Source organism: Eumetopias jubatus, unplaced genomic scaffold, assembly GCF_037043125.1.
Source record: "Eumetopias jubatus isolate StellerSeaLion01/CBP00866 unplaced genomic scaffold, mEumJub1_p1.0 scaffold_4, whole genome shotgun sequence".
Classification (NCBI taxonomy): domain Eukaryota; kingdom Metazoa; phylum Chordata; class Mammalia; order Carnivora; family Otariidae; genus Eumetopias; species Eumetopias jubatus.
The window spans coordinates 3,348,437-3,363,771 of NW_028274810.1; the positions used below are offsets into that span (position 1 = coordinate 3,348,437).

Here is a 15,335-nt window from a genome sequence, read left to right on the forward strand (position 1 = left end):
ACCCAGGTGCCCCAAGGTAAAATTAATTTTAATAGCATATTTGACTTAACCCATATATCTAAAACATTATCAACTTCTAAAAATTATTAATGAGATATTTTACACTTTTTTTGGTACTAAATCTTTGCGATTGATATATATTTTATACCTGTAGCACACCTCAAATTAGACTAGCCACGTATCAGGTGCTCAATAACTACACGTGACTCGCGGCTACCTTATTGGATAGCACAGGTATAACGTGTTAAAACAGTGTCTAGCACATAGTAGGTACTAAATAAATTTTAGTTCTTGGTATCATCATGACCCCCTTTTAGGAACTGCTATGGATCAGTGTTTCTCCAGGTATGTGACTCATAATGCTAGCTAATATCAGGTGGTTCTAGAGCAATGGTGTTAAAAAACACTGAATTACACAGTGAGAAAACTATTCCTTTTTAAATTACTTTTTCATCTTTCTGACTATATCAAGAAAAAAGTGTCAGTTTGATACTACAGTACTTTTTAAAAATTTTAATTTCTTACTGATATAGAATTTACCAATTTTAAGGGCATCATTTGATGATTTTGACAAATGAATACAATAGTGTAACCATTTCCTTAATCAAGATATAGAACATTTCCATCACCTGAGCCAGGGCTTCTAAAAAATCAGGAAACTCGCACTGCCTCAACAACAACAAGAGCCCTGAAGTCAACCCCATATCTTTGAATACATAAAGTCAAATTGCTTTCCAGAAAAGTTATACCAATTTATACTTCTAGTAGTAATATTTGAGTCTGCCTCACTGCACTTTTATCTTAAGGAAATAGTCAGAGATGGGACAAGGGTTTATCAATATACAAGATGTTTACTGACATCATATTAAACAAAAATGGTAAACAATCTAAATGTCTAACAGTAATGGTTAAAGACACATTTTTTTTTTTTTTTTTGAGAGAGAGAGAGTGTGCACAAGTGAGTGGCGGGGGAGAGGCAGAGGGAGAGAGAGAGAATCCTAAACAAGCTCCATGACCAGGGTGGAGCCCGATGTGGGGCTCAATCTCATGACTCTGAGATCATGACTTGAGCCGAAATCAAGAGTTGGATGCTTAGCCAACTGAGCCACCCGAGGCGCCCCTAAAGACACATTCTTAAAGTTGAAATTATACAGCTATTAAGATTTTAAATAATTTTTAAAAAAGATTTTATTTATTTGACAGAGAGCGAGACAGCGAGAGCAGGAACACAAGCAGAGGAAGTGGGAAAGAGAGAAGCAGGCCTCCTGCTGAGTAGGGAGCCCGACGCAGGGCTCGATTGTGGGACCCTGGGATCATGACCCGAGCTGAAGGCAGATGCTTAATGACTGAGCCACCCAGGTGCCCCTATTTTAAATAATTTTTAATAACATGGGAAAGTATTCTCAATATAATTAAAAGAAAACAAGTAGAAAACTATATAGACAATATGATCCTAATTATGTCAAAAACAAAATAAAACGTGGGGCGCCTGGGTGGCTCAGTTGGTTAAGTGTCCAACTCTTGATCTCAGCTCAGGTCTTGATCTCAGGGTCATGAGTTCAAGCCCTGCATTGGGCTCCGCACTCAGCAAAAAAACATAAAAACCAAACCAAAACAAACACAAAAGAAAAAAAACTTTAGGTAAAGAAAAATAGGAAGGAACATGCCAAAATACTGACAGTGGTTAACTTTAGTTGTACTGTTATGAAAGATTTTTACTTTTTTTTAAAAGATTTTATTTATTTATTCATAAGAGACAGAGAGAGAGGCAGAGGGAGAAGCAGGCTCCCTGCTGAGCAGGGCGCCTGATGCGGGACTCGATCCCAGGACTCTGGGATCATGACCTGAGCCGAAGGCAGACGCTTAACCATCTGAGCCACCCAGGTGCCCAAGATTTTTACTTTAATATTTAATTTTTTTATTATAATGACAATGAATTACTTGGGGGGAGGAAAGCTTGTTTTTCTTCATTTGTCTTTGCTTTCAGAAAATAACTGAAAAACGGGACCATTAATTATTGTGCAGGTATATAGAGAGTTTAATTGAACTCAGGAGTATTACAGAGAACCTACTATGCGTAGTCATTATTATCGGTTCAAAAGGGAATCTGGCAGTAAGAGGACTGTTGATCTGGGGTCACCTTCTAGCAGGGTATGTTTTCCTCCTTGTCAAAATTCTTAAGTAACTAAACTGATAGCACTGGACACTGAAGTGCTCTCTTCACCTAAGTCTAGGTGGGGTTCAGGCAATGGCAGCACTGTTGGCTAATACACCTACCTAGCCTTCCTCTTCGGCCCCACTTCTATCCTGAATTCCGAGAAGACAGAGGGATTTCTTCTACTGGGAGAACAATTCCATCCATACGGATCTGGTTCTTGGCCTCTCAGCTCACATAGCTAACTTAAAGTGTCAATTGCAGCCAGCAGGGACTAGGACTCTTTAATATTGATTGACTTGTGAAGTGATAAGGCAAGCCAGCTCAAATCCCTAACCAAGATGCTCATTTATTTGCAAGGTAGGATCATGTGCATCAGAAACATAACTAGAATAACAGATCAGTCTATTGTAGGTGAATAAATAGTGGGTATTGTTCATTTAAATACACCTAGGAATTTGCATTTTTATAACAACACATGTTTATTTTGAACCTTTAAGATAAATAATACTTCTCTTAAGCATATTAGCTTTGATAGCCAGCATGATCCTGATAAAATATGTCAGGTTACACGATTCTGCTCAAAAACCTACAATACACACAAAAACTAGTACATAAGTGTTTATAGCAGCATTATTTATAACAGCCAAAAGGTGGAAACAGCTCAAATGTCCACCACTGACAAATGGATAAACAAAATATGACATATGCATACAATGAAATGTTTTCAGCATTAAAAAGGAACGATTAAAAAGGATACAGGTTACAACATGGATGAACCTGGAAAACGTTATACTAAGTAAAAGAAACCACTCACAAAAGACTATATTCTATGGTTCCATTTACATGAAAAGTTCAGAACATGGAAATCTATAGAAACAGAAAATAGATTAGTGGTTGCTTAGGCCTGGCGTGAGGGAAATTCCTTCTGAGGTGTTGAAAATATTCTAAAATTGACTGTGGTAATGGTTGCACACATCTGTGAACAAACCCCAAACCAGTGAATTGTATACTTTAAAGGGATGAATTGTTTATAACATAAGTTATATTTCGATAAAACTGTTAAAAAACAAACAGACCCCACACCTGACAATGCTCTCTAACTCATAGTGAAAACCAGTCCTTGCAAGAGTCGACAAGGCTCTCCACTGTGAGGCCCCAGATAACTCTCTCATTGCAGCTCCCTCTCCTTTTCCCAGCCTCTCCGGTCTCCTTACACCTTGTGATTGTGATTGTGCCTTAGGACACGGCTCTGCTGTGCCTGGATGTTCTTCCCTCCATCTGTTTGGTTCGTTTCCTCACCTCCTTCAAGTCCTTCCTCAAATCTCTGAACGAGGCCTTTCCTGACACCCTATTGAGTAGTGTAACTTATCCCCACAGCCCCCATGCAATACCAATTTCCCTTGACTTTGCTCTATTTTCTTCCATAGTATTTATCACCTTCTGAATTACTATAAAGTTTATTTACTAAGTTTGTTTATTTTTGTCTCCCTCTGCATTAAAATGTAAGCTTCACAAGGGTTAGGATCTTTGTTTTATTCACGGAGGTATCCCATGCTCAGTAAATATTTGCTGAATGAGTGAATGAACTATTAACTTTATGCTGCTCTTGTGTGTTCAATATATATTTATTTATGTATTCTAGAACTTGTAACTCCGGCAAAATGACTTCTGACTGTTCCACATAGATGTTGATGAAAATATCTGTTGTGCTATAGAACAACTCATGTCATATATAATTCCTAGAAACTGAAATTTGATGTATTCCTCCCCGCCTCCTCTGCAATTGAGAGGCAGTATGACTAACGAGACAAGTGAAGATGGAAGTTGGGGGCAGGCAAGCACTGAGACCGGAGACCACGGTATGCACACTGCAAACCTGCATGGACCCCAGAAGCACAATGGACTAACCACTTAGGGCAGGTATCTGCTGCATGTGTTCAGAGCCCTACGAAATCCACTACCCAGATCCTTTTTCAGAGCAGGTTTTCTGCCTTCAAAAAACCATGAAAATTATGCCTTCAAAGAGGTCCCTATGATTGGTTAGTATCTTTTTTCCTTTGTGTTTCATTATGTACAAAGGAGAGGGGAGGGCAATACAAAATTCATATTAAACTTCATATGGCTATGGAGAGAAGAAACTATTGACTGTCTCTCTTTATCCAGAAGGCAATTTTATTAAGAATGTTGCTAAGGAGGTAATTAGCTTCTGGAAAATTCCTTGGTGTCTTAGCAGCATATACATGCTTTCTATTTTAAATGGTGTTTAAATCTAAACAAAGATAATTACAGTTACACCTAATCAGAGCAGGCCCTATAGAAACAAATCATATAGCACACTGCAAGGCCTGTAGAACTGTGCTTCTTTGTAACCAGTACTTGAATCACTGAAAAATACTGTCACAAAAAAACTCTTAAAGAAAGAAGACACTTATATGCTACATTAACAAAATGGTAAAAATCCTACGGTCAATCACCTCATGAGATGCAGAAAAAACATTTGACAAAATTCAACAACCATTTTGGATAAAAATTCTCAACAACATTGAGTACAGAGGGAATGTACTTCAATATTATAAAGGTCACCATGACAAGCCCATACCTAACATCATACTCAATGGTGAAAAGCTGAAAGCTTTTCCTCTAAGCTCAGGAACAAGACAAGTATGTCCACTTTCACCACTTTTATTCAACATAGTATTGGAAGTCCCACCCAGAACAATTAAGCAAGGAAAAAAAAGGCATTCAAATTGGAAAGTCAAAAGTAAAACTATTTGCAGATGACATTATATATAGAAAACCATAAAGATTCCACCACAAAAATATTAGAATGAATTCAGTAAAGTTGCAGGATACAAAATCAATATACAGAAATCTACTGCATATCTATACACTAATAATGAACTATCAGAAAGAGAAATTGAGAAAACAACCCCATTTACAATTGCATCAAAAAGAATAAAATGCCTAGGAATAAATTTAAAGAAGGAGGTGAAAAGACCTATACACTGAAAACTATAAGACAATGATGAGAGAAAATGAAGACACAAATAGATGGAAAGATATTCCATGCTCATGGATTAGAAGATTTAGTATTGTTAAAATATCTATACTACCTAAAGCAATCTATAGATTCAATGCAATCCCTATCAAAACTCCAACAGTGGGGCACCTGGGTGGCTCAGTCAGTTAAGCGTCTACCTTCGGCTTGGGTCATGATCTCAGCGTCCTGGGATCGACCCCCACATTGGGTTCCCTGCTCAGCAGGGAGTCTGCTTCTCCCTCTCCCTCTGCCCCTTCCCCTACACATGCTCTTTCAAAGAAACAAAACAAAAACAAAAAACCTCCAATGGCATTTTTCATAGAAATAGAACAAACAATCCTAAAATCTGTATGGAACCGCAAAAGACCCTAATAGCCGAGGCAATCTTGAGAAAGAAAAGAGTTGGAGACATCATGCTCCCTGATTTCAAACTATATTACAAAGCTATAGTAACCAAAACAGTACAGTATTAGCACAAAGACAGATCAGTGGAACAGAAAAGAGATCCCAGAGATAAACTCATGCATAGCCAATTAATTTATGACAAAGGAGGCAAGAATAAACAATGGGGAAAGGCCAGTCTCTACAGTGAATGGTATTAGGAAAACTGGACAGCCACATGCAAAAGAATGAAACTAGACCATTATCTTATACACAAAAATAAACTCAAAATGGATTAAAGACTTGAATGTACGATCTGAAGCCATAAAACTCCTAGAAGAAAACATTAGCAGTAAACTCTGTGACATTGGTCTTGGTGATAATTTTTTGGATTTAATACAAAAAGCAAAGGCAACAAAAGCAAAAATAAACAAGTAGGACTACATTAAGCTAGAAAAGCCTCTGCACAGCAAAGGAAATAATCAACAAAATGAAAAACCTACTAAGTGGGAGAAAATACTTGCAAATCATATATCCAATAAAGGGTTAATATCCAAAATAGATAAAGAACTCATACAACTCGATAGCAAAAAGACCCCAAACAATCCAATTAAAAAATGGGCAGAGGATCTGAATAGACATTTTTCCAAAGAAGACATACAGGAAGCCAACAGGTAGATGAAAAGATGTTCAACATCAGTAGTCATCAGGGAAATGCAAATCAAAACCAGGATGAGCTATCACCTCATACCTGTTAGAATGGCTATTATCAAAAAGACAAGAAATAACAAGTGTTGGCAAGGATGTGGAGAAAAGGGAATTCTTGTGCACTGTTGAGGGAATGGAAATTGGTGCAGCCACTATGGAAAAGAGTATGAAGGTTCCTCAAAAAAATTCAAAATAGAAGTCCATATGATCCAGCAAGTTGACTTCTGGCTATCCAAAGAAAACAAAAACACTAGTTCAAAAAGATATACACACCCCCATGTTCATTGAAGAATTATTTTCAATAGCCAAGATAAGGAAACAACCTAAGAGTCCATCAACAAATAGATGGATAAAGAAAATGTGGTGTGTCAAAGATACAAATGTAGGTATCCGAAGGGGTACATGCACCCCAATGTTTATAGCAGCAATGTCCACAATAGCCAAACTGTGGAAAGAGCCAAGATGTCCATCGACAGATGAATGGATAAAGAAGATGTGGTAGATATACACAATGGAATATTATGCAGCCATCAAAAGGAATGAGATCTTGCCATTTGCAACGACATGGATGGAACTGGAGGGTGTTATGCTGAGTGAAATAAGTCAATCAGAGAAAGACATGTATCATATGACCTCACTGATATGAGGAATTCTTAATCTCAGGAAACAAACTGAGGGTTGCTGGAGTGGTGGGGGGTGGGAGGGATTGGGTGGCTGGGTGATAGACATTGGGGAGGGTATGTGCTATGGTGAGCACTGTGAATTGTACAAGACTGATGAATCATGGATCTGTACTTCTGAAACAAATAATGCAATATATGTTAAGAAAAAAAAAAAGAAGAAGATAGCAGGAGGGGAAGAATGAAGGGGAGTAAGTCGGAGGGGGAGACGATGGACTCTGAAAAACAAACTGAGGGTTCTAGAGGGGAGGGGGTGGGGGGGATGGGACAGCCTGGTGATGGGTATTAAAGAGGGCACATTTTGCGTGGAGCACTGGGTGTTATGCACAAACAATGAATCATGGAACACTACATTAAAAACTAATGATGTAATGTATGGTGATTAACATAACAATAAAAAATTATTAAAAAGAAAATGTGGTGTGTGTGTGTATATATATATATACACACCCACACACACACATGCACACACACATTGAAATAATATTCAGCCATAAAAAAGGTTGGAATCTTGCCATTTGTAGAAACACAGATGGACCTTGAGGGCATTATGTTAAGTGAAATAAATCAGACAGAGAAAGACAAATATTGTATGATCTCACTTATACATGGACTTTATTTTAATTTTTAATTTTTTTAAAGATTTTATTTATTTGACAGAGAGAGACACAGCGAGAGAGGGAACACAAGCAGAGGGAGTGGGAGAGGGAGAAGCACGCTCCCCGCAGAGCAGGGAGCCCGATGTAGGGCTCGATCCCAGGACCCTGGGATCATGACCTGAGCTGAAGGCAGACGCTTAATGACTGAGCCACCCAGGCACCCCTATACATGGACTTTAAAACAAAGCACAACAAAATAAGACAAAACCAAGCTCATAGATACAGAGAACAAACTGGTATTGCCAGAGGCAGAGGGTGGAGGGGTGGGTGAAATAGGTGAAGGGAGTTGAAAGGTGCAAACTTTCATTTATAAAATAATTAAGTCATGGAGATATAATGTAAAGCCTGGCAACTATAGTTAATAATACTGCATTGTATATTTAAAAGTTTTGCTAAGAGAGTAAACCTTAAAGGTTCCCATCACAAGAAAAAAATTTTTGTAACTATATGTGATGATGGATGTTCACTAGATTTAGTGTGGTAATCGTTTTGCAATATATATAAATATCAAATTATTATGCTGTACATCTGAAACTAATATACCTCAATTTAAAAAAAGAAGGTACTTAAGAAAGAGGAGCTTAAGTTCAAATAACTTTGAATGGCAAGTTGAATTCCAGATTCAACTAATGTTTATCTTCTTTTGAAATTTAAGGGACATCTTCAGATACCTTTTGGCTTAAGATGAAGCTTACTTATATACAGGCCCCATTCTTACCAAAAAATTACATTAATTTCTGTAAATATACAAGGGAGAGAAGAAAGAACTGCTTTCTTTTCTTTATTTTTTGTCTACAACTAAGATTTTGTTTCAATATGCAGTAATCTTGATTTTTTTTTAAAGATTTTATATATTTATTTGCTAGAGAGAGAGTGAGCGAGAGCACAAGCAGGGAGAGCTGCAGGCAGAGGGAGAAGCAGACTCCCTGCTGAGCAAGGAGTCTGATGCGGGACTCCATCCCAGGACCCTGGGATCATGACCTGAGCTGAAGGCAGCCGCTTAACCGACTGAGCCACCCAGGCGTCCCTAATCTTGATATATTTTATTTAGTGAAAAAAAAAATTTTTTAAAGTAAACTCTACACCCAACATGGGGCTCAAATGTATGACCCCAAGATCAAGAGTTACATGCTCGGGTGCCTAGGTGGCTCAGTTGGTTGGGCGACTGCCTTCAGCTCAGGTCATGATCCCAGGGTCCTGGGATCGAATCCCCACTTCGGGCTCCCTCCTTCAGCAGGGAGTCTGCTTCTCCCTCTGACCCTCCCCCATCTCATGCTCTCTCTCTCTCATTCTTTCTCTCAAGTAAATAAATAGTCTTTAAAAAAAAAAAAAGGAGTTACATGCTCTACCAATTGAGTGAACCAGGCACCCCCGATCTTGATGTATTTTAGAAATAGAAGGTATCCTAGGATGAAGGTTACTCAAATTGCTACATGAGAGGTAAGGGTACATGTAATTTTCTAGGATGCAAGAGATCAATTTTGACCTATCTGCCATTACATTAAGTATCTTGTCCCAAATCATAAACTAGTAAGTGGTGGTGCTGGGATCTGACTGCAGAATAAACCTGTAGTGATCTCAAGTTTTACTTAAGAAACCAGGGAAATCAAGTGACCTGTATCCCAGAAATATCCTGCAACAGGCATTTCCCACTCTGGAGGGATAGTAGTTTCTTATATCAGCACATCACACTCCCAGCTACAAGACATGATTTTTTTTTCCTGATCCAATATCCCACTAATCCATATCCTTGAAGGGCAGCCCATATCACATTTTACATGATTCCAAGTATTAAAGGAGGACACTCATCACTCACATCTAAAAGTATACTGTTTCCTGATCACCAGTCTCTTAAAATAATACTTCTGTGCTGTAAAGCTCTTGGGGTCAATGCTGTGTGCCACTTACTCCTTTGGACTTTTCCTTAAGAAATAACCCAAATATTTCAGGGGCAACTGGGTGGCTCATTTAGCATCTGCCTTCGGCTCAGGTCATGATCCCAGGGTCCTGGGATCGAGCCCCACATCTGGCTCCTTGCTCAGCAGGGAAGCCTGCTTCTCCCTCTCCCACTCCCTCTGCTTGTGTTCCCTCTCTCACTGTCTCTCTCTCTGTCAAAAAATAAATAAAAATCTTAAAAAAGAAATAACCCACATATTACATAGGGAATTGTACAATAAGCCCCCTGCACAAAAATTAAACCCCAACAATTCACAGAAACAAATTATTAAACGTTCTGTCCCCCAAAACAAGGTTCTTTGTTAGCTCACAGTAGCCCCACTATATCCAGTTATAAAACTGATTTAAAAAAATATTAACCTTTCCACTTACTGACAGTGAGTCTAAGTTTTCAAAATATATTAAGAGTTGTAATATTACTCAATATGCTAGTAATACCCAAGGTCACCCACATTCATCATGAAAATGGAGCCCTTCCACTAAAAGCTGAAGCTAAGTTACTTTCGATTACTTAAACCTTTACAATAACTGATCTCTGAAATACAAATTCCTTTATTATTTTTTTAAAAGATTTTATTTATTTGACAGAGAGAGAGAGAGAGAGAGAGCACAAGCAGGGGGAGCGGCAGAGGGAGAGGACCCTGAGATCATGATCTGAGCTGAAGGCAGATGCTTAATCTACTGAGCGACCCAAGAGCCCCTATTTTTTTTTTTTTACTGATTGTGACAAATTTCACTGTTTACCTATTAGCTAGAGGTTATATCTTTGTAAATATAAATGATAAACACCTGATTTTGGATCATTTATGTAAACTTTAACTAAATATTTTCCAGGTTGGCAATTACCACAGTAACTCCCTCCTTAAAAAGTTTCATTGGGGGCGCCTGGGTGGCTCAGTTGGTTGAGCGACTGCCTTCAGTTCAGGTCATGATCCTGGAGTCCCTGAATTGAGTCCCGCATTGGGCTCCCTGCTTGGCGGGGAGTCTGCTTCGCCCTCTGACCCTCCCCCCTCTCATGTGCTCTCTCTCTCTCTCATTCTCTCTCTCTCAAATAAATAAATAAAATCTTTAAAATAAAATAAAAAGTCTCATTGATTAGGACCAGTGAACAATCCTGCTCAAGATTTTATTTATTTATTTATTTATTTATTTATTTGATAAGACAGAGACACAGCAAGAGCAGGAACACAAGCAGGGGGCGTGGGAGAGGGAGAAGCAGGTTCCCCGCTGAGCAGGGAGCCTGATGTCAGGCTCGAGCCCAGGACCCTGAGATCATGACCTGAGCTGACGGCAGACACTTAATGACTGAGCCACCCAGGTGCCCCCCTACTCAAGATTTTATCAAACTTTCTATTGCTAATGCTGTCAGCTCAAACATAATTCAGGGTACTGCTTAGCATACTGTTAGGTCAGACAAAGAAATACCAAAGCTGGCTAGTTGGAAGAATCTAGTCTAGACCTTTTGCAAAGCAGCCTCACTTTCTTACTTTTACATAAAAGATTATTTAATTGCTCAAGAACCAGAAAGTATTTGGGGTTATAGAATTAATGTGATTAAAGAAAAATGAAGGATTTGAAAACACGAGGAAAGAAGAAATTAACAAAAACATCAGGCAAATTTGAAAAAGGGGCAAAACGAACTTATAGGCATAGAAATATAACCTTTGACGTTAAAAACTGAATGGGCAAATTAAACACAGATGAAGACAGAATTATTGAACTGGAATACTGATCTGAAAAAATTACACAGAAGGCAGCAAGAAAGATACAGATGTATAAACAAGAGGTTAAGAGACAGATGAAGGCCTAACACATATCTCATAGGAGTTCCAAAAGGGGAGAACAGAGGAAACAGAAAAGCAGCAATGTTCAAGGAAATAATGACTGGAAAATTTCCAGTAATTATGCCAAACATGAATTTTCATACCAAGTAGCATAAATAAAAATAAATCCACATTAAGATACATAATACTGAAAGAAGAACACCAAAGACAAAAGATAATCTTAAAAAGAATCAGAGAAGACTATATTACCTATAACCCCAAAAACAATTATATTGAGAGTAGACTTCTTAATAGCAACAATTAAACATAATATTCTATTGCCTTCTAACTTTTAAGTGCTGAGAATAAATTATCAACCTGGATTTCTAAACTTAATTAAGATATTTTTAGGAAAAAAATCAAGTTGACCAGGAGCTGAAAGAACTACTAAAGGATATTTTTAGTAAGAAGAAGATTGGATCAGAAAGAAGGACCAGGGTGAAAAAGTGGGAGGAAGGGAAAAGTGCAAATACATGGGTAAATCTAAACAAATAATGATAACTGAAAATAATAATGATGATTAATGTGGGGATTATAAAAACAAGATGGAACCAAAATGCTGGACAATGACAGCTTGGGACAGTCAGTTGGGAGGAAGCTGATTAGAGATCCTTCACAGGATCCTTCCAAGATCCTTGTAGTATTTGAGAAAGGCAGAAATAGATTACTTTTAACCTGTTTCTTCATTCATCCAACAAGCATCCTTTAAGGGCAAGTAAAGCTAATCTACGGTGATAGAAGTCATAATGGTGATTACTTTGTGGGAGTTGTGACAAGGAGGGGACATGAGGCATAAGGGAGACTTCCAGAGGTGTGGTAACATTCTACTGCTTGGTTTGGGTGGTGGTTGCATTGTTATATGCACTTTGTCATATTTCATTGAGTGGTCTGTTTACTATTTGTATGCTTCTCTGTATGTAATGAAGTATGTAAGTATATGTAATATTTCTATGAATTATAAAAGGAAACTACTGCACAGTTTACTATAAAATAAAATTTTGATAGATTATAAAGCTATAACTTTAAATACAAGTCCTAAAAATGATGGAAAAAATAGAGGTTAGTATTTATATAATTTTGGCTGGGAAAGAACTAATAAGCATGACACCAAAGGCAGAAATCACTGGTAGTTTTGACTACATAAAAGTAAAAAATAAAATATAAAATAAAACCTTTATACAACAAAATACTGTGAATAATGTAAAACAAAAACATCAAACAAGGAAAACTATTTGCAAAAATATGTAACAAGTGGTTAATATCCTTAATTATATAGATATAATTAATAAAAATTACTGGAAAAAAAAGGAATACCCCAATTACAAAATGGGAAAGAATATGAACTGGCAATTCAAAAAGAAATACATAAATAGCCAGTAAGCTTTGGAAACTGACAGAGGGGTGCCTGGGTGGCTCAGCCATTAAACTTCTGCCTTCAGCTCAGGTCATGATCCTGGGGTCCTGGGATTGAGCCCTGCATCGAGCTCCCTGCTCAGCCAAGAGCCTGCTTCTCCCTCTCCCACTCCCACTGCTTGTGTTCCCTCTCTAGTTGTCTCTCTGTCAAATAAATAAATGAAATCTTTAAAAAAAAAAAAAAAAAGAAACTGACAAAGAGTTTCAGTAATTTGCCTAAATTCATAAACAGTAAGAGGGAAAGTCAGGATTCAACCCCAGGTAATCTTACTTTTCAATTAATATTTGTTTAATGAATTAATGTTCAATTAATGTCTGTTTTATGATTATATATTTAACACTAAAAGATGTTTATATTTACATCATAGACTACAAAATTCAGGTCATAAAACAGAACGTAGAAGAGATCCCTTTTCTGCTGATACACTCATATAAATGTTTATACAGGCTTAGAAATAAAAGGTCTGAAAAGATCAAAGTGTAACAGTGGTGAGATTATGGGAGCTTTTTTCTTTCTCTTTATATTTTCTGAATTAAAAGAATTTCAGAATGAATGTGTACTACTTCCATAATAAAGGGGAAAAGTTATGTTAAAAAGCCAAATAATAATACAAATGGAGGGTCGCCTGGGTGGCTCAGATGGTTAAGCGTCTGCCTTCAGTTCAAGTCATGATCCCAGGGTCCTGGGATCGAGCCCCGCGTCGGGCTTCCTGCTCAGCGGGAAGCCTGCTTCTCCCTCTCCCTCTGCCTCTCTCCCTTCTCATGCTCTCTCTCTCTCTATCTCTGTGTCTCAAATGAATAAATAAAATCTTAAAAAAGAATAATACAAAAGGAAAAAGTACACAAACACCTCTAATGACTCCCAATATATCCATATGTATGTACATGGCTCGGCATGGATCTCTCAGGGTCTCTAATCTAAATTCAACTATCATGCCACGCTTCTCCAGTCTCCTCCTGTCTTTCCTACCCTAAGTTTCCAAATTAATCTTCCTAAAATACCGTGACCCTCTTGTAATCTTACTGCTTAAACAACTTTCAATGATTCTTCATTTTCTACACAAGAAAGTGAAGATTCCTCAGCCTGGAATTCAAGGCCTTTCACAATTATGGCCTTCAGTCAACCTTCTCACTTATTATGCACATTCCAGCTGGTTGACTATTTGCTGTTCTTTTTCTATGCTTGTTGTCTACAGCTTCCGTAACTTGTTCATGTGGTTAACTCTGCCTAGTATGTTCTCTCCCTCATGTCCACTTTCTACCCAAGGTTCAGCTTATGCACTATCTTCTCCATGAAACATTTGCTAATTTTTCTTAGTCACTCTGATAATCCATGGCTCTTTAGTCTGTCTCTCTAGGCACTTATTTTTTTATTTTTTATGTTCTATCTTTCCTAATAGACAATGATTTCCTTGAGGTAGGATCTGACTCTTATTCATCTTTGTATTCTTCTTACTAAATACTTATTGAATGAATATAATTAATCAACAAAAAGAGAAAAACTCACAGATTTCAATACCATTATGTTTCAGTATACTCAAAGTGCCAGTGTGTGGCTATAAGATTTCTCCTTTGAACACAGGAAATATAAATTGTTAATGGTACAGGCTGGTCCTTACTCTTCAGGTCTTTGACCTAACTGGCTGATTTATGAAGCTAATGGAGTTAGATCCTTCATCTCTATTACACTGTGAACTGATGCATTTTGGTCTACCAGCAGTTTATTCAGCTTTATAAATTTAAGCTTTACTCTCTAGGAAAGGGAATAGAGTCGTAGGACTGAATGTTCTCCCTTACCTTTTCGTGTTATGCACTGTGGTTCCTCCCAGGACAATCCTCACTCCAGGAGTGGTACGGTTCAGGTTATAAACTGTTAGAGCCTCTTCATAGGTGGCTCCTCCAATTATAAACACAATGATATCCTGAGGTCTGCAATAATGAAGAAAGTTAACATCATAGGATAAGAGGGGAAAAAGGCAAAGATTTGGTGTTACTATTATATGCACAGTTTTAATTTCTAAATCTTTCATTTTTGGTGGAGGAAGCAGAATTAAAGCAGAATAGAATAAAAGGCTTAAAAAAGTTTTAATTATCTGAAATTGGCAGGAAACAGAGCAGGAAATGCTGAATAGTGATTTGCTTTCTGTTTATGAGCGGATGTCTTATAATTTCTGTGCTGTGGATTTCAGAATAGCACAATAGTGTTTGCTGGAACCAAATGTAGAAATATTCTTTTATATTCAAGAGGCTGCAGAGTACTTCACTGTGCCGTGATATCAAGATAGCAGTAATTTATACTTGTACTACACAATTCCTTTTGTATATAAACCCTCTGTCCAATACTTAGTACAGTGTCATTACAATGGCCTCTGTCCAAGGACTTCAAAGTATTTTGGAAAGTACCAGGATATTAGGATGTTCCCAGAAGATGGAAACTAGAAACATTTAATCTTTTCAGTGTAAAAAGAGAATGGGAGCCATACATTAATGGCACTTCTGCGAACTCCACCTCTTCTT

General features: G+C 37.6%; 1 protein-coding gene across 3 annotated transcripts in view; it reads right to left on the reverse strand.

Annotated features, from left to right (window-relative positions):
* The window catches only part of VPS45 (vacuolar protein sorting 45 homolog), a 66,132-nt gene that overhangs the window by 13,638 nt on the left and 37,159 nt on the right, over window positions 1–15,335 (reverse strand). For all 3 annotated transcript variants that reach the window (XM_028088291.2, XM_028088290.2, XM_028088289.2), the window contains exon 14: window positions 14,616–14,747. In XM_028088291.2, the coding sequence (XP_027944092.1) occupies window positions 14,616–14,747 (132 nt within the window). The remainder of the gene's footprint in view (window positions 1–14,615; window positions 14,748–15,335) is intronic.